The 22,134-nt window shown below is 52.6% G+C and overlaps 1 protein-coding gene across 7 annotated transcripts in view; it reads left to right on the top strand.

Moving 5' to 3' along the window:
• NFATC2 (nuclear factor of activated T cells 2) overlaps positions 1-22,134 on the top strand; it is a 156,654-nt gene that overhangs the window by 96,221 nt on the left and 38,299 nt on the right. For all 7 annotated transcript variants that reach the window (XM_045981377.1, XM_045981376.1, XM_045981375.1 and 4 more), the window contains exons 7-9: positions 15,274-15,329; positions 15,729-15,855; positions 17,911-18,600. In XM_045981377.1, coding sequence (XP_045837333.1) covers positions 15,274-15,329; positions 15,729-15,855; positions 17,911-18,600 — 873 coding nt within the window. The remainder of the gene's footprint in view (positions 1-15,273; positions 15,330-15,728; positions 15,856-17,910; positions 18,601-22,134) is intronic.

Raw genomic sequence — 22,134 nt, 5'->3', positions numbered from 1 at the left:
TGTTTTCTAGCTGTGTGACCACAGACAGCTTACTTAACCTCTCTGGGCAATAGTTTTCTTGTCTGTGTGATGAGGATGATGACTGTCCTACGTCACAAGGTGGTCATAGGACTAAGAATTCCTACACGTTAAATACTTAAAAAATGCTTGGTACATAGTGCTCAGTATACATTAAGTAATGCTATTTGGTATTATTTCCTAGTCTTAAGGCCTCCCTATGTTATGGTGGCTTCATGGAGGCAAGCACAGTTTTAAGCATCTTGGTCCGAGGCTTACTTTTCAGATGGTGGACCAATGTAGGGAGTGTCTGCTGCGAGAATTTTCTAGGCCTTTGTAAATCAGAGAGCCAACCGATGTGGCTGGCACGCTGAGATAAGCAGGCAGAGGCCAGAACAGAAAGGTTTCCCAGTGCCAGGTAGAGACATGGCCTGGGTTTGGCTGGCACATGGGTAAGGCGATAGGGAGTCACGGTGAGTTCTCCAGCTGGAGGGTGGTGTGGGATGTCAATGACGGAGCCCACATTAGCTGCTCCAGCTCTGATGGCCTCCTGTGTGAGGACACCACCGAGCGCACCTTCGGTGGACCCCCTCAAGAAGCCTCTGGGCTCCTGACCCCTTGTTAGCAGGGGTAAGTGCGGACAATAAACAGATGTCTTGTTACCCACACCCAGGTTGGCAGGTGCCGTCGGGGGCAGGGGGCCCGCCGATGGAACTGGAATCGGGGTGGCTTGGAGAGAGGCCAGGTCCTACCAGGTCCCTCACAGAGTTAGGAACCAGCCAGCTTTCGTGGTCCCAGGAGCTCAGGTACTTGGGACGCTGCTTGGGGGCATCGCCTGTTTGTCGAGTGAATGAACAATGGCATTTCCTCTCCAGCTTGCTTTCTCTTGGTTTCAGGAGAAATTTCAGTTTACCTCTTGGAGGGAGGAAAACAATCTGCTTCAGCTCGGAAAAGTTGTGTATTAACAAGGAATAAGGGGTAATTAAGGAATTAATTAATAATTGAAGGTTTACTAAGGAAGCCTAATAGTGGCTGTCTGTGCTCTCTGACGGTCGCTTTCCACGGACTGTCTCCTCTAAGCCGGGCGGGCAGCCAGCCAAGCGTGGGGAAGAGAGGCGCCTCACCCACAGGACACAGCCAGCATTGTCCTCATGTCCAACCTCCCCGGACCTCAGTTTCCCTCTCTCTGAAATGAGGTACTAATGCCGCCGCCCCCCCCCCCCCCCAGAGTTAAGTGGAGAGCGCACACAGGCGATGTGCCCTTAGGGCGCGGGGAGCTGCTCACTGGATGTTTGCTGTTGTCCTTAGGGTCAGAATGGCTCAGGCCAGGGCGGCTAGCACAGGCTCTGAGCTCATTCGCCTCGGGGCGAATCCATGATGTGCATTTTACTAAATACAGATCTGCCGTCCTGGGTAAGTCTGGTCCCCTCTCTGAGCCCGTGTCTCGTCTTTGGTAAAATACTCGCTTCTCACGAGAGAAGAGCAGATGACAGGAGTTGGGGGTACAGAGCCTGGCACATTATAGATGCTAATGAAACATTAGTCTTTATGATTATCATTATATTTAGGCTGTGGAATAACTAAGATGAGTCAAATTTTATCTCATGGAACCCGGGGGACATTGAAAAACTATAATAATGATGAGCCCTGCACCTGGCCTTGTTCAGGTACTTGGTGTGTACTAAGTCACCGGGTCCCTCATGACAACCCTACCAGAGAGCTCTTCTTCTAACTTTCCTCAGGAGAGACTGAGCACAGAGAGGTTAAGTCACTTCCTGAAGATCACACAGCCGCTAACTGGCAGTGCGGGATTCGACCCCAGGCAGACTGGCTCTAGAATCTGCACCCTTGACTGTGAGCTCTTCTGTTCTGAGGAAGCTCAGAATCAGGTTAATTTGCCCCAAGTCCCTTCAGCTGCTTTGAGCCACTGAGGTGAATCCTTTTGTGGTGACACAGACACTTGGATTTTGCAGTGGGTCCCCGGGTTCGAGAGGACCCGTGCAGAGCTCTTTCATGTCTAGCGTAAGGGATCCAGGACGAACGGGGTTTCTGGATTGGTGGCTGCAGAAAAGCAAGGGTCTCAGAGATGCGCCTGTGCGCCCCCCCAGAAGGGGGGGGCTTCCCTCCCTCGCGGGATGTCTGGCTTCTCGGGGCCCGACAGACAGGGGGCGCATCTTGCATTTGCAGGGAGTTGGTCCTGCTCCCTTGACCCCAAGCACTCGCCTCCCAGCCTGGGGACAGCCTTCTGCAGGGGGAATCCCTGTTGCTCAACTTCGTTTTTCCAAAACGCATCTCCGTTCCCATCTCCATGGATAGTTGGGCTGGCAAGGGCGCTGTGGGGCGGGGCGGAGTGGAACGGGTTGAAGTTTTCCAAGGAAGGGGAACCCCAGCTGGTTCTCACATTAAGGAAAGGTGACAGCCTCCTGGGCTAATCTTAGCCCCCGAGTTGGGTCATCGGCACCACCAGCTCCAACGTTCTTTTTATAGCTGTCGGCCGAAATGGGACTGGCAGCTTGTACTCCAGCGGGGTGACATATTGGAGAAGGATGGAAAAACAGTAGGAGAGGGCAGCATGGTGTTTCTTAAGTTAGAAAGCCTGGTGTTTTGGAAAATGGCGTTTTATTTATAGCAGCAGTGATAATAATGACTATCATATTATTTTTATTGCTATTTTTAATCATTTTCATGACTTCCAGGAGCCTGTAGGATCTGGCCATTGCCCATCCCTCTGAATTCAGCTTTTTGGACTGTCCCCTCGCTCGCTGGGCTGTAGGTACACCCGTATTCACTCTGTCCTCAAGCACCCCACGCTGGTTTCTGCCTCAGGACTTTGGCTTTTGCTGTCTCCTCTTAGAATGCCCTTTCTCCATTTCTTCACAAGGCTGCATGCTCCTGTGTCTTCAAGGCTCAGCACAGAGGTGACTTTCTCAATGAGCCCCTTCTTGCCCATCTGCTTAGAAGTTGTTCAGCATTCCCCCCCCCCGGAATACTGTCACCTTCTGTCCCATTGTCCTGCTCTGTTTTCTCGGTGGCACCTCGCACAGCTTAAATTATCTTGCCTGGTGGTTTATCTGGTCTCCCACACTAGACTCCCGCACTAGTGTGGGGACTCGGTGTTGGCTGCTATATCTGCAGCATCTAGAACAATCCCTGGCATTCATACTGTTGAATGGGTGTCTTCTCCTTGAATTGTCACATCGGTCCCCAGAGGCAGGTGCCATGATCCTCATTTATAGTCGAGGTAATTGAGTCACATACAGGTCAAGCCACAGGCCCCAGGTCAGCCCGCAGCTGATGTCAGCTGGAAACAGCTGGAAACCCCAAGCGGTGTTTATCATCAACACCCCCTCCCTCCCCCCCCCCGCCAACACAGCCCCATCCACAAGGACAAAGAAAAACCAAACAGGAAAATCAGGATCTTCCCTGTTTACCATCCTCCGTAATTGCCTAAAAGCCTTCATATATTCTCTGAAATTTAAAAAATGTGTAACCTTCCAGGCAAAGTTCAAGCGGAGTCCAGGCCGTTCCTGACTGCAGCTGGTAACCCTGGCCCCCGGCCACCCAGGCCTCAGGCGGAGTTGGGGGTCCCAGCAAAACATTGCAAAACAGGAAAAAATCTAAGGACACAAAAATAAAAGTGATGTGGCAGCGGAAACAGGGTTGCCATGGCTCTGAGCGACTCGCCGCTTCTGGGTGGGATCCAATGTTTTGGAAGGTTCCTCCACATGACACAGGGTTTTGGAATTTTTCAGCTGGTAAATCTTTCTTAATTCAGGCCCCCGGCCCCAGCCAAGTAGCTCCCTGGCTCTCAGTGTCCTGCGGGGGTGTAGGTTGGAAACCTGCCTGCCTTGGATTACTCAGCTTTGAAACTTAAATTGTTTGAAGAGAATTTGTGTTTTGTTTTGCTGGACGATTTTCTTGGAACAGTCTGATGGCAGAGGCTCCCATCACCTGTTGAGAGGGCAAATTGATTTTTTAGAAAGGAGGCGTGGGTGGTGGAATTCCCTCTTTCCCACTGAGTCATCATATCCTAATATGAGTCATTTTATTACTTGGAGGTTCCCAAAGGTTGTATTTTGAGCTTTGTTTAATAAATATAAATGCACATGCTTAAAATAAAATTTTTTTGCTAAATTAAGTATCTTTCCACGAATTAGTATCCTAGAAACCTTGGAACCACCTGAGAGAAGGCATCTGCTCTTGCCACCTGTTTTTCCTCCGCGGATTTGGTTTTGCCCAATGTGGCGTTTTCTTTTAAAACAATAGACCTGGTGTGGGAGTCTCTCTAGACTGGGCTTCCCTCTGGGAAAGGTCAGACTCCAGGCTGGGCTGGGGCATGACTAAGGCCCTGCAGACCTTTGCCCTTGGTGACTCACGTCCACAGTGTCATCGGCCCCCTGGGCTGAAGCCCACCCCTTACACACAGCTGGCTGGGACGCAAAGCTCGCCTCCAAGGCTAGAGGCCAGGTCGTTGCCCCAAAACCCTGCTGGAGATCGAGCAAAGGGTCTCATTTTCAGTCCCTTGCTTGTAAGGACAGGCTGTTGGGTGAAAGAATCCTATAGTTCATTCTGTTTGGAAGCCTTTGAAAGAAGACACAGAGAAATGAGTTTTCTAGCTAACTTGGGTTCAGGCATTTCCACCATCAGACATCATTCTTGATGCCAGTGTCTGATGTAAATTGCAATTAGCAGGGGGAAGTCCCACCCCCACCCCGGCCCCTGCCACACACGCCCGCAAGAAAATCATAATCTCTTTTATTAATGAACACCCTTTTGTATTTTTTCTACATTTTTGGTGCCGTGCTCTTTTTAAAAGATAAACATTGTACATATTTAAGGTATGAGCAGGCTGGAGTTTGGATCATCTAGCAGCCTTGGCTCAAAGTCTGGATAGGTCCCATATTATGTGCTTCGGGACTCAGTTTCCCCATCTCTAAAGTGGGCTTCCTGGTGTTTCAGCAATGAAAAGAGATCAGGGATCTAAAAGTGTCTGGCACATGGTAGGTGCTCAGAAGATGTCAGCTGACCTTCCACGTGCCCCCGGGAGCTCAGTTTACCGAACACAGAGCCAGGGGGCGGGGCTGTGTTGGTTTCATGTCCAAGAGAAGAGTCCTCTGGGCGCAGAGGAGTTTCTCTTCTTCTCCCTCAAACCATCCCACACCCGCCGCCATGGCCTCCCCCAGGAGCTGGAGGGAGCTTGACTGATGGCCGCTCCCTGCCCCCATCTTACAGGTGGGGAAGCTGACTCACATGGTGAGGTTGACAGACTTCCTTGAGGTGGTGGAGATCGTGGGTGGAGGGCTGGGTCCCAAACCCCCACTTCCTGGTTCCCAGAGCCATGGGCTGGGACGCAGTGTTGGGGGCCATCTGAAGGTGACTGAGAAGTGTTGCCCCTGGGAGGGGGGGCAGAAAGATGGGCAGAAGTCCAGCCTTTGTGGAAAACAACCCCTTGATGTTCTCTTAGCCTCCCCAGCTTCCATAATGCTCCCCGGGTATTTACTGAACACCTACTATGTTCAGGTACGGCGCCAGGCACTGGGGACCCATTACAGAGGAAGTCCCTGTGCTCAGCCGGTGGCCAATCTCAAGCCTGTTTGTGGGCAGGCCACTCCGAGATGGGGAACATGCTCTGAAGAGAGTGAAGCCAGGTCAGAGGAGCTAGATGAAGGGCTTGGAGGTGAGGGGGTATTATATAGGAGGCTCAGTGAAATTCAGTTCTCAGACAACACTGGTCTGTGGTATGAGTATGTCCCATGCGATGGCATAGGGTTTGGGACATACTTGTGGTAAAAAAAGGAGCCCCTGATTTCTGAAAATCATATTTAACTGGATGTCCTATATTTTTATTGAGTAAATCTGGCAACTCTGGAGAGTGGGATCAGGGAGGGCTTCCCTGTGGAGGTGGCTTTGCACAGAAGCCTAAAGGCAGAAAAGAGGGAGCTGCACAGATTGTCGGAAGAGGGTCTCAGGCAGAAGTAACTGCCCGGCGCCTCAGTCCCAGTATGGGGATGAGCCTGGGGTGTTTGAGGAAATGAAAGCAGGCCCAGGCCATTGGGGCAGTGCGAGAGCATGGGGAAGATGGCACCAACCAAGCTTGGAGAGGTCTCTGGGGTGGAGCAGGGGTGCGTGGGGCTCAGGTCCTGCCCCGGTTTGTAGGCACAGAGAAGAGATTGGATTTTGTTACAAAAGGAACTAGGAGCTCTTGTCCTAAGCAAGGGAGTGACATGTTCTAATTTGTATCTAATTTGTAAGATTCTGGTGGCAATCTGGATGAAGGATGGACTCAAGGGTTGGGGGGGACTAGTGGGAGGGGCTGTGAGCCTCCACGGCAGTCGTCCGGGCTGGGGATGGCAGGGAGCGGGGGCGCTGCTGAGCCCACCGAGGGGGTGCTGGGGCATCAGGAGAGAAGTGGGGTGTTGGGAATCAAGGCATTTCCTCTCCACCGGCCAGCGAGGACATGCGGGCAGTTGTACCATGGCAGTGGGTGAAATCCTCAGCTCCGGGACCCTCCTGCCCACCCCCTACCCCCTGCCCCCATGTGCTTGGCTCATTAAGCCCCTACACCCAGGGAGTACGCATTTTTCTGCTAGTCAGCAGTCGTAAGGGCGGACTAGAAGGACTGCAGCCATCTTCATTTAGCTAATTTCAAAAGCAGGGCCAGGACTGGGAAGCATCACCCATGATTTCCTAACGCAAACTGACACTTTGATTTCCTCCCCGTTTGCCTGGAGCCCGGGGTGTGCTCACGGCCCGCGTGAGGTTGGGTTTGCTCTCCTCCTTCTGAAAGCTCCCTTATTCCTCCTTCGAGTGCTGGCAGGAGCCCATCCAGGCTGACTGCTAAGACCCCAGCCCGGAGCCAGCGCCCACCCTCTCACTTCCTGACGCGTTGGGTTCGGGAGCGTCGAAAAGCGGACATAAAGCAAGGGTTGGGTAGGGGCCGTGAGTCCACAGACGTGCTGGTTCCTGGGGTGCGTTCTTTCGGCGCAGTGGCCAGGCCGCCACCAAGGCTAGAATGTTCTTTGAACCATGTGCACCCTCCATCCTGTGTTTTTTTGTTCTTGCAAAGTCTTGCTAAGTCTTCTCGAGACCCAGCCCCTTTGCCCAAAGAACCTGGCTCTTTTCTCTTCCCCTCTGAGTAAGACTTGGAAGGGCCCTTTCCATGCTGGCTGCCAGCCCCTGTTAATTTAGGACAGGGGAAATTTGCCCAAACATCTGCTCAAGGGACTGAAGTCCTTCATCTCATCTCAGTGCAGAGCAGCGGAAGCAGACTTGGTCATCTGGGGGCCTCTTCTGCTCTGGGCAGGTTTTCCCAGAGTCCCGGACCTGGAGCCTGGGCCGGGAGGTGGGTCGTAGACAACTCGGCTCCGTTGCTCAGGTGGCACGTGAGTCAATGTCCGCAGCGTCATTCCAGGTGCGTTCCCTGTCACTCAGGTCCCAGAAAGGATTCTTCACAAAGGGTTCGGCAGTCTCTCCTTGCAGGGTCTTTTGCTGGCAAGGCCAGTGTCTGGCTGTGGGCCAAGCCCTGGGAAATCCTGAGGGAGGTCCCCTCGTTCCTTTAGTCCACTGGTGTTTACGGAGCGCTCGTTACGTGCCAGACAACAGTTCTGCTGGGATGAAGCAGAGAACGAGACAGGCGCGTGGCGCTGCTCTAGCAGGCGAAGGAGACGGAAAGCCAGTGGGCTGAGAAAATGAGAGAGGATGGAAGGGGATGGGGGGCAGGTCAAGGGAGACCGGGAAGGCCCTGGCCTGAGTGAGGTCAGTGGAAGAGCAAGTGTGGTTGTTGGGGAGATGGAGAAGGCCAGTGTGGCTGGAGGGAAACTGAGGAAGGAGGCAGGGTTCCCGTCCCAGGAGAGGTGAAGAACCTTAGGTCCTCGCTTGGGAGCTCTGGTGGGCCTGGCTAGAGCAGGGAAGGCATGTGCGGCTTATACCATGGTCCAGCAACCCGCACAGGGCCCGCTGTGCAGTTGGAGCGTGGTCTGTGTTTCTGGTCCACACTTGGCTTCCATCCGACACTGCAGCCCCAGAGGGTCGCCAGGAGACAGGCAGATCAACAAGCAGTTGCAATATACTTTTTCCTCAGGAAAAAAGCTTTCTCTTAAAAAATAAATAAATAAATAAATACCACTAAAAAGCGCACGTGATGTGGAGCCTAAGGGTGGTGCATTCGGTTTAAGCGTGCGACTTCGTTTCTGCTCAGGTTGTGATCTCAGGGCCCTGAGATCGAGCCCCACGTCGGGCTCCATGCTCAGCCCGGAGTCTGCCTGAGATTCTCTCTCCCTCCCCCTCAGCCCCAACACCCTGCGTGCTCTCGCTTTAAAATAAATAAAATAAATCTTTAAAAAAAAAAAAGCACGCAGTGTACTTCCACCCAGTTTCTAGAACGGCATTGTAGAAGATGTGGGTTCCTGGGCTGGTCTGTCCAGTCTGGCCGCAGGGGCACGTGTTCCCTGAGTCTGTGCCACACACACGGGCTGTGGTACTTACCAGTTCCTGCTCTTTAATAGGAGGGGGATATGTTTCCAGCGCAAAGAATAAGATCATTCTCATTGTAAATGCTGCCCAGCATTCTTAGACCTGATCTACCTGATTTTCCATATCTAAGATGATGGGTGCGTCATTACCGCAGCCCCGGTCAGTGAATACTTTCTGTGGTCATTTTATCCATTCAGAGCAAGAGAGGTGATGCAATGCAATGAAACAAAGAACGGGGACACCCACCAGAACACTTGGGTCAAGATGACCATCCAGTTCATTCCCCCCAGAGTCAGAACTATGCGACACCAAATTCTCAAATAATCATAGCAGTACTCACTATGAGCTGAGCATTTTGCTAAGCATCTTACATATAATCTACTTGAATTTTTGCCAACTCTTTGAAATCAGTGAATGAACTCGACCGTTTTGCTTATGAGGAAACTAAGGCACAGAGAGGTGGTTAAGCGACTACTCAAAGGCCACACGGCGAGTAAATAGCAATGATTGAGCTTGAACCTAGGGGGAGGGTGTTCAGGCAGAGAACCCTGCCAGCATTTATGGTGAGTTCCTCTGCCTCCTGGAAGCTCAATTCAGAGGATGGGATTAGTGTGTTCTCTGGGTGAAACCCCAGGACTTGTGTGCTGCGGAAGGCAGGGTGGGGGAAGGGAAGACGAGCCCGGGGGAAATGGTCTTGAGGTATTTTGCAAACCACACACTTCCCATGGAGACCAGTTCCCTTGAGTATGCCTTCCGCATGCTACCGAAAACTGGGGATGGCAGTGTCAGCTTTCAGTTCCTCGTGGGGACTCATTTGTTGGGAACAACAAGGCTAGACCCTTGAAGCTGCCATCTGGGCTTCTGAGGCTTAAAGACAAAAGGAAGAAACTGGGCCCCTGGGTTTGGCTCATGATTTAGGGGGGTTTTTTGTTTGTTTGTTTGTTTTTAAGATTTATATATTTATTTTAGAGAGAGAGAGAAGATTGCATGCACTGGGGAGAGGCAGAGGGAGAGAGAGAGAGAATCCTAAGCAGACTCCCCGCTGTGCGCAGAGCCTGATGCAGGGGTCCATCTCAAAAACCGTTGAGATCAAGACCTGAGCCGAAACCAAAAGTCAGATGCTTAACTGACTGAGCCACCTAGGCACCCATGATTTAGGTTTTGATTTTTCATTTCTGTGAGCGCTCTCTCTTCTTTAAAGTTGAAGTCGTGGTGAAAAGGCCCATCTGAAAGGAAAGGAGTTGGACACCGTGTCCACCCGCCTCCTCTAACAGACGCCATCCCTTTGTGAATTCCCTCCACTCGTGCCTGCAGGCCAGGGTATTTATAATTTATAATTATAATCAGAGAAATGTGTATTATTTTCTGATTAAAATATGCTTGTGGTTTTTTCAATAATGACACATTGTGGAATATATGCAAAAAATGATAAGACACTATTGGAAAGAACGTGTTGCCATGAGCCATAATAATTATGCTCACCACCATCTGCCACACATTTCTCCTATGCTGTGTGTCTGTTGGGAACAAATCTGTGGGGCACAGGTCCTATGATTGCCCCCGTAGTGTGGAGAAGAGGCCAAGAGAGGGAAAGTGCCTTTTCTGAGCTCACACCTCCAATGGCCTGTAGTGTGGCCTGTAGGGGGGCTTAGAGGTTTTTGTAATGCAGGGTGGCCATTCAAAATGAGATTTCACTAAAAATGCAGGGTTTCCAAGCTGGGTCTGTCTGCTCTGGGGTTTGGGGTTCACAGGAATGAAACAGCACAGCGGTGCCGCCGAGGGCAAGTCTGTTCTGGCCGCAGAATGTGCTGGAGACGGCTGGGTTACAGTAGCCGCACAGCTGAAGGCCCCGCAGAGAGCCCTGCAGTGATCAGGCATTGCCCCCTCTACCCCACGGGCTTTTTCTCCCCCGACCTGCTATCCAGAGCTCTAGGGACCATGGTTCATGGAGGCCCCCCCAGGCCAGGGGTGAGGTCACAGGCCATCTTGCTGCATGGGCCTCCGGGGAAGTCCTGCCTGGCGGGTCCTGTTTGCTCTGCAGAGGAAGGGGGCAGGAGGGAGGGGGAGTTTTTAGGTGAGTGGCTGTTATGGGGACATCCCTCTGCACCCGACTCTGGGGAAAACCCTGTGGACACCCTGGGGGCCGTCCTGGGCACGTGGTCCTGATTCTGAAGAAAAGAAAGGTCAAGTCCTCAGAACAAAGGGCCTAGGGTCTGGGAGGAAGGAAAGCTAGCTGTTTTCACATCCTGACAGCGGGGGTTCCTTGCTGTGGGCGGGTGGGATACAGTAGCAGAGAAGGACACTGACCAAGAGAATATCGGATGGTGATGTTTTCTGGCCAAAATGTCAGGCATCCTTGGGGAAGACCTCAGGTGCATCCCAGTGGAGGGGGATCTGCAGAGACCTGACCCCTCCCCCCGCCCACGCCCATGTTGTGCAAGGCGGCACCTGCCTCTCTCAGAGGCCCCTGGGGGGTGGGGCATGGGAAGTAAAGGAGAGATGTGGGGGCTGGGGAGGCGGTGCTGTGGTTGAATGGGGAGCACAGTGCCCTCTGAAGAGGCCAGGGTCTTGTGTGGGTGTTCAGAATGGTCAGATCATGTGAATTTTTTTTTTTTTTCTCTAAGAGCCAAGTCTGCATTTTTAGGTGAAATCTTACTTTGAAATGGCGGCAGGTAATGAAAAAAACCTCCAAAAAAGCCACCCCACCGTACAGGCCACAAAACAGGCCTGGTCTCTAGGAGGAGGCCAATAGCAAAAAAAAAAAGTGGTGAAATTTACAAATTACAATATTGATCCCTGTAACCATTTGTAAGCGAAGCCTTCAGCGGCATTAAATCCCTCAGTGTGGGACCCTCGCTGTCACCACTACCACTTTTCAGGATATTTTTCTTCTTCAAAACAGAGGCTGCGTCCTCATGAAACAGAACCCCCCTCCCGCCCACCATCCCCTCCCACGGCCTCTGGTAACCTGCGTTCTTCTCTCTGTCTGAATTTGCCAATTCTGTGTACCTTGGACTTGTGTGCTGCGGAAGGCTGGGTGGGGGAAGGGAAGACGAGCCCAGGGAAATGGTCTTGAAATATTTTGCAAACCACACACTTCCCAGGGAGACCAGTTCCCTTGAGTATGCCTTCCGCATGCTACCGAAAATTGGGGATACCTAAAATTGGATTACGGAATAGTGTCCCGTGTCAGGCCTGTTTCACTCACCATGTGTGTTCAAGGTCGATCCGCCTTATAGCGTGGGTCAGAATTCGCTTCCCTTTGGAGGCTGGCGCCTGGTATGTCTGAGCAGACCACCTTGCATGGGTCCGTTTGTCTGCTGACGGGCCGTGCCTTCTCCGAAGAAGCATTCTGGCCCAGCAAGTGCTTAGATGACGGCGATCGTTTATTGCAATGATCTTAATTCCGATCGCGTGGACCAGTGGCTGAGCATTAGGGTACGGAGTAAGGAAAACATGGTCATAGCAGGGGAGGCAGATGTAGGCTTTCACGGGGAGACTCGTGGCGGTTGGGGGTGGCCTGGGGTGCCATGGGTGCTGTGAGCGCTGTGCCTTGGCTTCCCTAGGAGAGACAGCGGCTCAGTCTTGAGGGATGAGCCACCGGGAATGCCTGCCGTGTGTCCTTCATGCGCTTGGCAGAGGAGCTACAACCAATGGATCTGAAAACATTCAATGTCCACGGGAGAAGGAGCACGGTTCCAGGCTTGGCTGGGCTCTGATCTGCCTTCCCCACCCACAGCTCTGCCTCCCCCGGCCGTGGCCTGCGTGTCCTCGCCTTTAAAACGGGGGTGATAATCAGACCTGTGGCAGAGGCTTTTGTGCGGATTCAACCCGTCCAGACCCTGGAGGCGTTTTGTGAGCCGGGCTCTGCTCTGCGTGCAGACAGTGTTGGAAACAATAGCTGTTACTCCTCCCGGGGGCGGGGATGTGCACATGGGGCCTGTGGAGGCTGGAACAGGTCTTGCAGGGCCTTCAAGGCGGCTGCACTTGCTCAGACAGTATCGGGAGGCACAGGGGGACCAGGGATGGGTTTGAGAAGAGGCGCATGAACCTTTGTGGCAGGTGTGACCTGGAGAACATCTTACCTGCTAGGACTTTCCCTCAGGCTCGCAGGAAGCTGGTCATGCTGCCTCTGCTTAATGACCTTGAGCTTTTCTCCTCAAAAGCATCTCTTTTGTTATTTGCCTGTGCTAGATGTTGCTTAAGGGCTGTGATTTCATGACTGTCCACTTCCCACCTTTGGACAAACCCCCGTGCCTTCGCTGGGCCTCAGTTTCCCCATCCGATGGTGCTGGGCTGGCTAATTCCTAAGGGTAGTCCCAAGCCCCTGTGCACTGGGATTCTGGGGCTCCTGGAGGGTGGCGTTTTACTCATGGACACACACCGGAGATGGGAAAAAGGGGACAGCGAAGGAAAAGGGCTCCCTCTCATTTCTCTTGGGTCCCTGGACCAGGAAAGGAGACCCCATGAGAGCCCTCTTCCTGTGGATGTGGCTTTCATCGGCTGCCATTTGGTGCTTTGCGTCTCTCTTGTTGGCGTGAGTCAGGCAGAGAACTGGGGATGGAGACTATGGACCCAGCCTGATGCGTCCTGATCACTTCTCCAGCCGCTTCTCTCTTTCCTCCCAATTGTGAGACTGCTGGGAGAGGTCCTTTCGTTCCAGAGTGGGTCAGAGTCCTCTGGGGGAAATGAGCTGAACTGAAGGAACCAAGATATTACTGGAGACAGAACTCAGTTCAGCCAACAAGAGGCCGGGGAGGCATGGCCCACCAGCTACCGACACATTATTATTCACTGTCCCTTGGCTAATTTCTTACTTGATCTTCTGACTTCAAGCTCGAGTTGCAGTTAGTGAGTAAAAATGCCCTTTTTGACATGGACCCACGACTCGCTCGTAACCACCACCTGAAAGACGGGCATATGTTCCTGGTGGATGACTTTTGACTTAGCTTTGATAAAGGGGTGAGAATTTTCTCTGACTGGTTCTGTCCAAGGCCTTTCACAAGGAAAGCACCGTGTCTTGATGACCTAATTTCAAATTCCTTGATGTCCGTCCATCTGTCCTTTCTTGCCTTCTTTGGAGCAGTGGCTGACGTTGGTCCTTGGAGCTGCTGACACTCTGGAATGCGTGCTTAGACAGGAGACGTTTCTAGACACGTGCAGTGTGTTGGGTGTTGGGGAGATGGTGGTGACTCGAACGTGGTCCCTGTCATCGTGATGAGAGTTGGTACTTTGATCACATTTTCCCTCTTCCTTTTCAACAGAAACCCCGGTCTCCCTTAGTCATTTCAGGAGTCTAATAGAGTTCTAAGGCCATGACTTGGAAACACTCTCATTACTCTGGACTCCCAACTAGCTCATTGCCTGTGTGTCGTTTCGATTGTCTGTACAGCATCAGCTTTGGTAGCAATCACGGGACTTTATTAATTATTATTTGGGGAAATATGTTCTATACTAAGACGTTCAAATAATGCTTGGGAACCAGATTTCTTTGGGTGAACCTTAAGAGCCAAGACCATCTAGATTCATATCTAACCTAGCACCGAAAATGTTAATAGTTATGCTTAAAATAGGGGAGAAGGGTTCTCTGGCCAGATGCTAGAACATGATACTAACCCCAGCTCACCTTGGAGAGTTACACTGTGTGTGAGCAGATTAAAGGCTCTGAGAAGTCCTGCAGTAAAGAAACCCATTTGACATTGACTCAGCATTTTCCAGACGCTTAATAGTTTTAGAATTTTTTTCCCGTCCCCATAAACCCGTTTAATATTCCTCAGAGCCAGCGTTCCACAAAACACCCTGGAAACACTTGTGGAAATGATTTGTTTCAGCCGAAAATGGCCCAATGGCCAATGTAGGTGGTCAGAAGAAGAAATCTGTTATTTGCAAATGCAGAGTTTTGTTTGGCCCAACTTGTTGGCCCCAAACTGAGGAACTAGTGCTCTTCTCCAAGGAAGGAGAGTTCACTCCTGAGCAGAACCTCTCATCAATTCTTGCAGTGAGTCGTGAAATCCAGACTACTGACTGAAAGGTGGGGGGCGGGCTCCTACGTTTCCACCGTCTCCAAGGACTCACAAGTCAGGACATTGTTTCAGGCTCTTCGGGCAGAATATGCAAGCTGCCTGTATTCTCAGACAATCAAGAAACCATGTCTGGGGCAGCCAGTGATCTGTAACAGGCCCCTGTGACCATCCTGGCACGGGCAGGACACTTTGGAAACAGTACTTTGGTTGAACAAAGCGTAGAGTGAAGTATCATGTGTAACAGTTTTGCTTTTTTTTTTTAAAGATTTTATTTATTTATTTGATAGACAGAGATTGCAACTAGTCAGAGAAGCAGGCAGGGAGAGAGAGGGGGAAGCAGTCTCCCTGCTGAGCAGAGAACCAGATGTGGGGCTCGATCCCAGGATCCTGAGATCACGACCCGAGCTGAAGGCAGAGGCTTTAACCCACTGAGCCACCCAGGCGCCCCCCACTTTTGCTTTTTTTTTAAAGAAAGATGTAATAGACATCCAGACGTAAGAGCAGTGGGAGGAGGGGCAATTTCTGTTCTTTTCCATTTCCTAGTTACCTACTGGTGCCCGATTTTCTATTGTTGACATACGTTCCCTTTGGAAAAAGAAGTATACACACATATAAATAAAAATACATGTATGTTCAAATAGTCCCATATAACAAACATGTATACATCTTGCTGAAATGATAGAATGCATAAACCAAGATAAATGTAAGTTGGTGGGTTTGGGTCTTCAATCTTTGGTTTCTCATCGTTCCTTCAAAGTGTGTCCTTTTTTCATCTTTCCAGATGGGCAGCAAATTTGGGAGATGGAAGCTACGGTGGATAAAGACAAGAGCCAGCCCGTAAGCACCTGGACGAGATGACTGAGCGCCCCATCATGTTCCCCTCCCACCTCCCTTGTGCTCTCTTTCCTTCTTTTTTCCCTCCTTCATCCAAGTCCCAGTGCTTTGGAGCGAACAGGCCCTCAGTAGGTATTAAATGGACACATCAGTTGAACATTTCTTGAGCCCCAGGCCCTCTGATTTGTAACCGGGGCATCGTAACAGACTTTGGTAGGGTCAGTGGCAATCCTTTCTTCGCCTGCAGCTGGAAGGTCAGGTTCCCCCTAGACAGAATCTCGCCTGTCCACGTGCAGAACACGTCTGGACTCCTTTGAGAGGAGCTGGCCTGATGTGCTTGGGGCCTTGCGTAGGAATGTGGGCACTGTTGCAGTTAAGTTGATGATAGCTCCTTCCTTGCAGAACATGCTTTTTGTTGAGATCCCCGAGTATCGAAACAAGCACATCCGTGCATCAGTGAAGGTGAACTTCTACGTCATCAATGGGAAAAGGAAACGAAGTCAGCCTCAGCACTTTACGTACCACCCAGGTAAGGAATCTTCTCTGGAGGCCCCTTTGGTGTTGAGAGGCAGCCCAGGCATGCGGTGAGGACGCATGAGGTCTGCTCTCAGCTGGGTGACCTTGGGCAGGTGACTCAACCTCTCTGAGCCTCCCATTTCCTCATCTGTCAAATGGCACCTTCCTTGTAAGACGTACAGCAATCAAACACATGTGAAGTTCTCAGCACCGTGCACGGTAAGCAGGTATGAATGATACTGACTAGCGTCTACATTTTTCTTTGGGGGGGGGGTTCAGTCGAGGAGGGAGGCACGCTTGGACTTGATCAACAACAGAATGTTGCAAGGCTGATGACGCCTGTCCATGCCTTAGATTTGCTCCTGATTGAGGGATTGAACATTCCCCCAAACCTGCAGGGTCCTTAGTGGACCCCACAGTGGGTCGTCGCCCTGTGGCCCCATGGATTCCTGGGTAGACAGCCAGGCCCGGGAAGGGGGGGTCTCATTTCCACAAAGCACTATAGCTTCCCAAGGCTGACACCCTTCAGGACTGGAAACCTATAACGCGAGGCAATCACCCAGCATATAATTGCCATCCTGTGACAGCGTCATGTGCAGCCTCTGGGCTGCCGGAAGCAGGAGACCAAGGGGACTGTCCTGCGAGCCCAGGCTTGGCGGGGTTTGGCTTGGGTGGAGGGCGTCCAGGGGTTTGTCTGGTCTCTCTGGCCGTCCACCATCCCAGGACTGACGTGACATGCCGTGAGTGTCAGGAGCATGCAGGGGCCCAAGACTATGGGAGACAAACTCTGGGAAGGTTCTAGACTGCAGATCAATGATCCTTTTAAACACAGAGGTTTTCCATTGTGTTCCACGGCACTTTCACCTCGTGCTTATGGTTAGGAGGCCTCCCTGGGCCTGGCGTTGGCCCCTGCCCTTCTGAGCGTGGCCTGAGTGAGAATTCAGTCCCCCAAGTCAACCAGGGACTGAGATGATGGTCTTTGAAGGGCATCTCGAGAAACGATTCCTGGTTGGTGTCCAAGCTGCCTTTGGCTCTAATGGCCAAACCTCCTTGCTGCCTTGACTTCCCAGTGCCCGGTGGATCCCCAAACTTGATTAGCGTCCTGTCCCCGCTGCATTCGGTCCAGTGAGGAGACAGGGTCCTCAGCTCCTGGGGCTGGCAATGTCTTAGGAAAGGATGCTGGAGGAGGACAAGTTCTGGAGACTGTCCTAGGTGGGGAGAGAAGCAGCAACGGCCCCAGTGCTGATACTGGAAAGAGGATAATAGTGACGACAGCAAACATTGAGCGCTTACTGTATGCCAGTCTCTGTGCCAAGTACCTTTCACACATCTCCTCTCATCTTCCCAGCAACCCCATGGGGACAGGCAGTGTGCTTGTTACTGCCAGGTAACCGATGGGGAAACTGAGGCCCCGGCCAGCAGGTCTCCCTTCCCCCACAATACTACAGGACTAAGGGGATCGATCCACCGCCATTTGGTCATTTTCTGTTTCCCGAAAACATCTGAGTGTCCGTTGAATGCTAAGTGCTGTTTTAGGTGCTTAGGGACACAGCATTGAACAAAACAGACTGGAAAAATCCTCCCTTGCAGGAGCCCACCGTCTAGCGGGGGCCGGCTATTCAGATAATAGGTAAGCACAAGAAAGATACAGAGTATTTCCGGTGGTGATAAACATTACCAAGGACAGCAAGCCCGGAAGGTGGGTGTGAACCGCTAGGGCAGAAGGACAAGGGGGATATAATTTTCAGTCAAGCCTTCCTGTCTGAGCTCTGCCCCTGGGAAAAGCCTGAGAACGTCCCAGAGCCAAGACAGGGCTGAGACCTACCAGCGGCCCTTCTGCTCCTGGAAAGACCAGTGGTTCCCGATCATCGTCTGGGGTCCTGTTTCTCCCTAAGACAATTACACAGGGAGGCTCTGGTCCAAGGCTAAGACGTGACCGAGCCCAAGTGTCTGCTCCCATCTACTGGGACCCCCAAGGCCGCGTTCCCAGCTGCAGCCCCCTGATCCCGCGTGCACCCCCACAGCTCATTAAGAAGGGTGCACCCGTGTGCTTCTCTCTCTCCCCCAGTCCCAGCCATCAAGACGGAGCCCACCGATGAGTACGACCCCACCTTGATCTGCAGCCCCGCGCACGGGGGCCTGGGCAGCCAGCCTTACTACCCACAGCACCCAGTGGTGGCCGAATCCCCCTCCTGCCTCGTGGCTACCATGGCGCCCTGCCAGCAGTTCCGCTCGGGGCTCCCGTCCCCCGACGCCCGCTACCAGCAGCAGAACCCGGCGGCCGTCCTCTACCAGCGGAGCAAGAGCCTGAGCCCCAGCCTGCTGGGCTACCAGCAGCCGGCCCTCATGGCCGCCCCCCTGTCCCTGGCGGACGCCCACCGCTCCGTGCTGGTGCACGCCGGCTCCCAGGGCCAGAGCTCACCGCTGCTCCACCCCTCGCCGGCCAACCAGCAGGCCTCGCCGGTGATCCACTACTCGCCCACCAACCAGCCGCTGCGCTGCGGCAACCACCAGGAATTCCAGCACATCCTGTACTGCGAGAACTTCGCGCCCGGCCCCGCCAGGCCCGGCCCGCCCCCCGTCAGTCAAGGCCAGAGGCTGAGCCCCGGCTCCTACCCCACGGTCATTCAGCAGCAGAGCGCCACCAGCCAAAGAGCCGCCAAAAACGGACCCCCGGTCAGTGACCAAAAGGAAGTATTACCCACAGGAGTGACAATTAAACAGGAGCAGAACTTGGACCAGACCTACTTGGATGACGGTAAGACGCTTGTTTCTTTCTCGTTGCCCGTAAGGATGGGGACCCCAAAGCATCCCCCCTCTTCCCCCAGCGGGTTCACTGGGAGCCTGGGTATCTTCCTTCCTGACTTTGGACCTCTGTGCCCCCCTCTTTAATTTAAGGGGGTTGAAGAAGAGAACCTTTAATGCCTCACCCGACCATGGGCACAAATCCTTGCCCCTGCAGGACTTTTGGGGCAGCCGGTAAGAGGTTTAGGGTTTTGCTACAACCAGTGCAATAGAAAGAGTAAATGAGGGCAGTTCTGGCCGAAGGATTGTCCCCCGGGGTCATGAACTGGGCTGGTTTAACCGCCACCAACTGTCTTTGCATTGCCAAGTGGAGACCAAGAATAGACCAACCGAGAGGAAGGAAGGAGAACCTTTTAGTCCCATAGAGGAAAAAAATCCTGCTTCTTGATAGCTCTCTTTTGTGCCTTTGGGGGAGGGGAGCAGAGAAAGGGAAGGAGCAGGCTTGCTGCAAAGCGGAGCATGAATGGGGAGCTCGCAGGCAGGCTCCGGGCATATCCGTGCCGTGAGCCTGTGGAACAGAGCGGCTCATTGAGAGGAGGGGAACAGCGGGCTTCCGTCGTGGTGAGCCCGGCTGCTGGGGTGGATGGGCCAAAGGAAAAGACTCAGGGCAGCTTTGTGTGAGTCTGTAGGTGCCTGAGTTGGTGGGCAGAGGGCAGTGGGTCGGGGGAGAGTGGGGGACCCGCTGGAAGGTCGGTCTTGGCAGAGTGGCTGTGTCTGTCAGTGGGCAGTGACCCTGGTCTGGGATCTCAGGGAGGTGGGGCCAGCTGTGCTGGAGGACTCCCCTGGGATCTGCCAGGTGCCAAGAGGGCGGGGCCAGCAAAGTAAACCCCTCCCCCCCAAACACACACGCCCCGCCGGGAGCGCCAGAGTCAGGAAAACAGGTGGTGTGAGTTTCTTAGTAGAACGAAAGCCTACACCACCTACACCACCAGCAGCTTGGGCTTCACCTTTTACAGGCGGCAGCATCTGATATACCCCGAAACGTCAATTATTGCGGAAAATTTACTCTCGGGAACCCAGCCAAGTGATGGGAAGTAAGGCCAAAATCTTCAGAATGGCCACGATGGTTCTCGTAACAACCAGACACCGAGTATCACTTTGGCGGCAGGCATCCTCTGGTACTCGCTCAAAGACGATTGAGTTTTCCTTTTTTTGCAAAGTTTTGACAGTCTGGGTGATCTGTGGGTTCGGGGACTTCTGGTAGTTTCTACATCCTCTCGCTAGTAAAACTAGTGATCACAGACTTCCCCCAAGTGCATCAAGCAAAGATGGCTTGGGCCACTTAGAGGGTCAAACTGCCCTTGCCAGGCCGAGCACTGGGTGTGGCCATGTTAATAATTGATCTGTCTCATCCTGAATGTTCCAGACGCAGGTTGGGGGGAGGGTCACTGTGCTCGGTTGTGAAAGGGAGACCCACGTGCTATCCATCCTTGAACAACTTACGCTCCAGAGGGTGGAGATTAAATTTTGGTTGCTTATTTGAAAGGGGGCTGTCTTGCAGAAAATCCATTTCATGCAGAATGCCTAATGCGAGCAGATAAATGAGATGTGGCTGTAACCAGACCTCTCTCCATGCACGCGCTTGGGGGATGATACATCTATCAGGGATGAAGTGCTTTCTAAGTAACTGGTGCCTGAGCAGGCCCAGGTAACGTCCCCCCACCAACTCTGTGTCTGGTGGTTGGTTTGGTCTCCCAGAGCTACACAGGTGCCGGCGTCTCCCACCTGTCTGTCTTTCCAACTTAAAGACAAATGGTGAGGGTCTCTGTTGGAGATGGTGACTTAGTCCGTGCCCTGGCTCTTAGGGATCCATCAGTATCCAGGTGGTCATGACTCTCCTTCGAGGGTCCATCATGACCCCAGACTCACAGAGGTGCTTCCTGTTTTCATAGAAGTCTGAGTTGCGGACAAAGCAGCAGATGATGATAACCCTTTAGGGCCTCCTAAATGCCTCTCTGAACACAGGCAGGTTCAAAGTCATGGTGAAAGTGAGCTCATGGCAGATCAGTAACATGAGTCAGCCCTAAGGATGTTTCGGAGAACTACGTGTGGTGAAATTGCTTCTTCTGTTGGAGCCTTTTCTTAAGTACTTTCTGCACAAGCCCAATTCCATGGGATTTTGGGAGATACACTCTGAAGTGAAGGTTCTATGGCTTAAAAAGTTGAAAGAAATTCTGTAAAACCAAGTCTTTTTTTTTAAAATTGTTTACTGCAGGACTTCTCAGTGCCTTTACTGCACTTGTGGACATTATCAATCCCTAAAACAAAGGATGTAGTGCTTCCCAGAATTACTCAGCCACATGCAAGAGAAGTGCAACTCCAGGGGTGCTGTTCACACTGCGTTTTATTATTCTGTCTGTGAATGGAATCCTGGAGTGGTACCACGTGGCAGGCCTGGAACCCCTGTTCCCCAACATTCTGGGGAAATAACCTCGAGGGAATTTTGGAGTTCAGAAGCCCAGCACTGCCCCCATCCCATACGCCTATGTTCATGCTTCTGAGTTCTTTGGTTTCACGTGGGGCCAGAGCAGGGCAGGGCAAGAGAATAATTTCTACCTGTGTGGCTTCCAAAAGACAGCAAGGTGGCTGCTGGGTATGTCCAGTGCTTGACCAGAGGTGCCCCCCAAGACTCTGAGCAACGCAGGATGGGCCAGTATGGCCAGCTGTGCCCCCTGTGGGCCCCAGACAGCACCACCCCTGCAGCTCCCAGGAAGGGGGTGTGCCCTTGGTCTCCCGATTGCCGGGATTTCAGACCCCTCCAATGGAACATTCTCAGATTCCATCGTTGGCTTCGTGGGTGTGGGATTCCAGCTTCTCAGTTGATTTTACATTGATTTCTGACAGACAAACCGGAAATCCCTGGGTCATTTCTCTACCTGGTTGGGAGACATCCCGGATTGAGAAGCCCCGTTTCTGTGCCTTTCTCGGATTTCGCCGGGGGGCCTTGCCCATGAAGGCCGCATCTGGCAGCCCAACCTGGAGTCAGCGCGTGCTCTCAGCGTGCAGGGATTTCTCATACGCCCTTCGCGAGAGCGGGCTTGAGTGTTTCAAGGGCCAAGGGAAGGTTCCTTGAGCTGGAGAAGGAAGGGGTCACCCGCAGACTCGGGTCCAAACACAAACAAATCATCTTCGAAGTTGAAAGCGCCACTTGGCTGTGATCCCTGGAAGCCCCCGGGTTTGGGTGTCCCCCTGACCCTTCGCGCATGGTCTGGAGTGTCCCGTCTGGGTGTTCCCCCTGACGCCGTCACGTTGCATTCCTGCACGCAGACTGTCTGACTGGGCCCCGCGTTTTCTTGGAACTCTGAAAGGCAGCTTCTGCTTTCCCTCCTCCAAGGACTTGAGACATTTTCAAAAAGTCTCATTTTGAACTGGCAACGGAAGTGGGTCTCCAGAGCCGTATGCACTCCCGCTCGTCCCTCTCCCTTTCCTCCTCCCGCAGCAGGCTCTTTCCGTAGTTCTTTGGAAAGGTAGGCTTTGCCCACGCACT

Source organism: Meles meles, chromosome 16, assembly GCF_922984935.1.
Source record: "Meles meles chromosome 16, mMelMel3.1 paternal haplotype, whole genome shotgun sequence".
NCBI lineage: Eukaryota > Metazoa > Chordata > Mammalia > Carnivora > Mustelidae > Meles > Meles meles.
The sequence above is the reverse complement of the archived record's forward strand: the minus strand, read 5'-3'. Positions and strand labels throughout refer to the sequence as shown.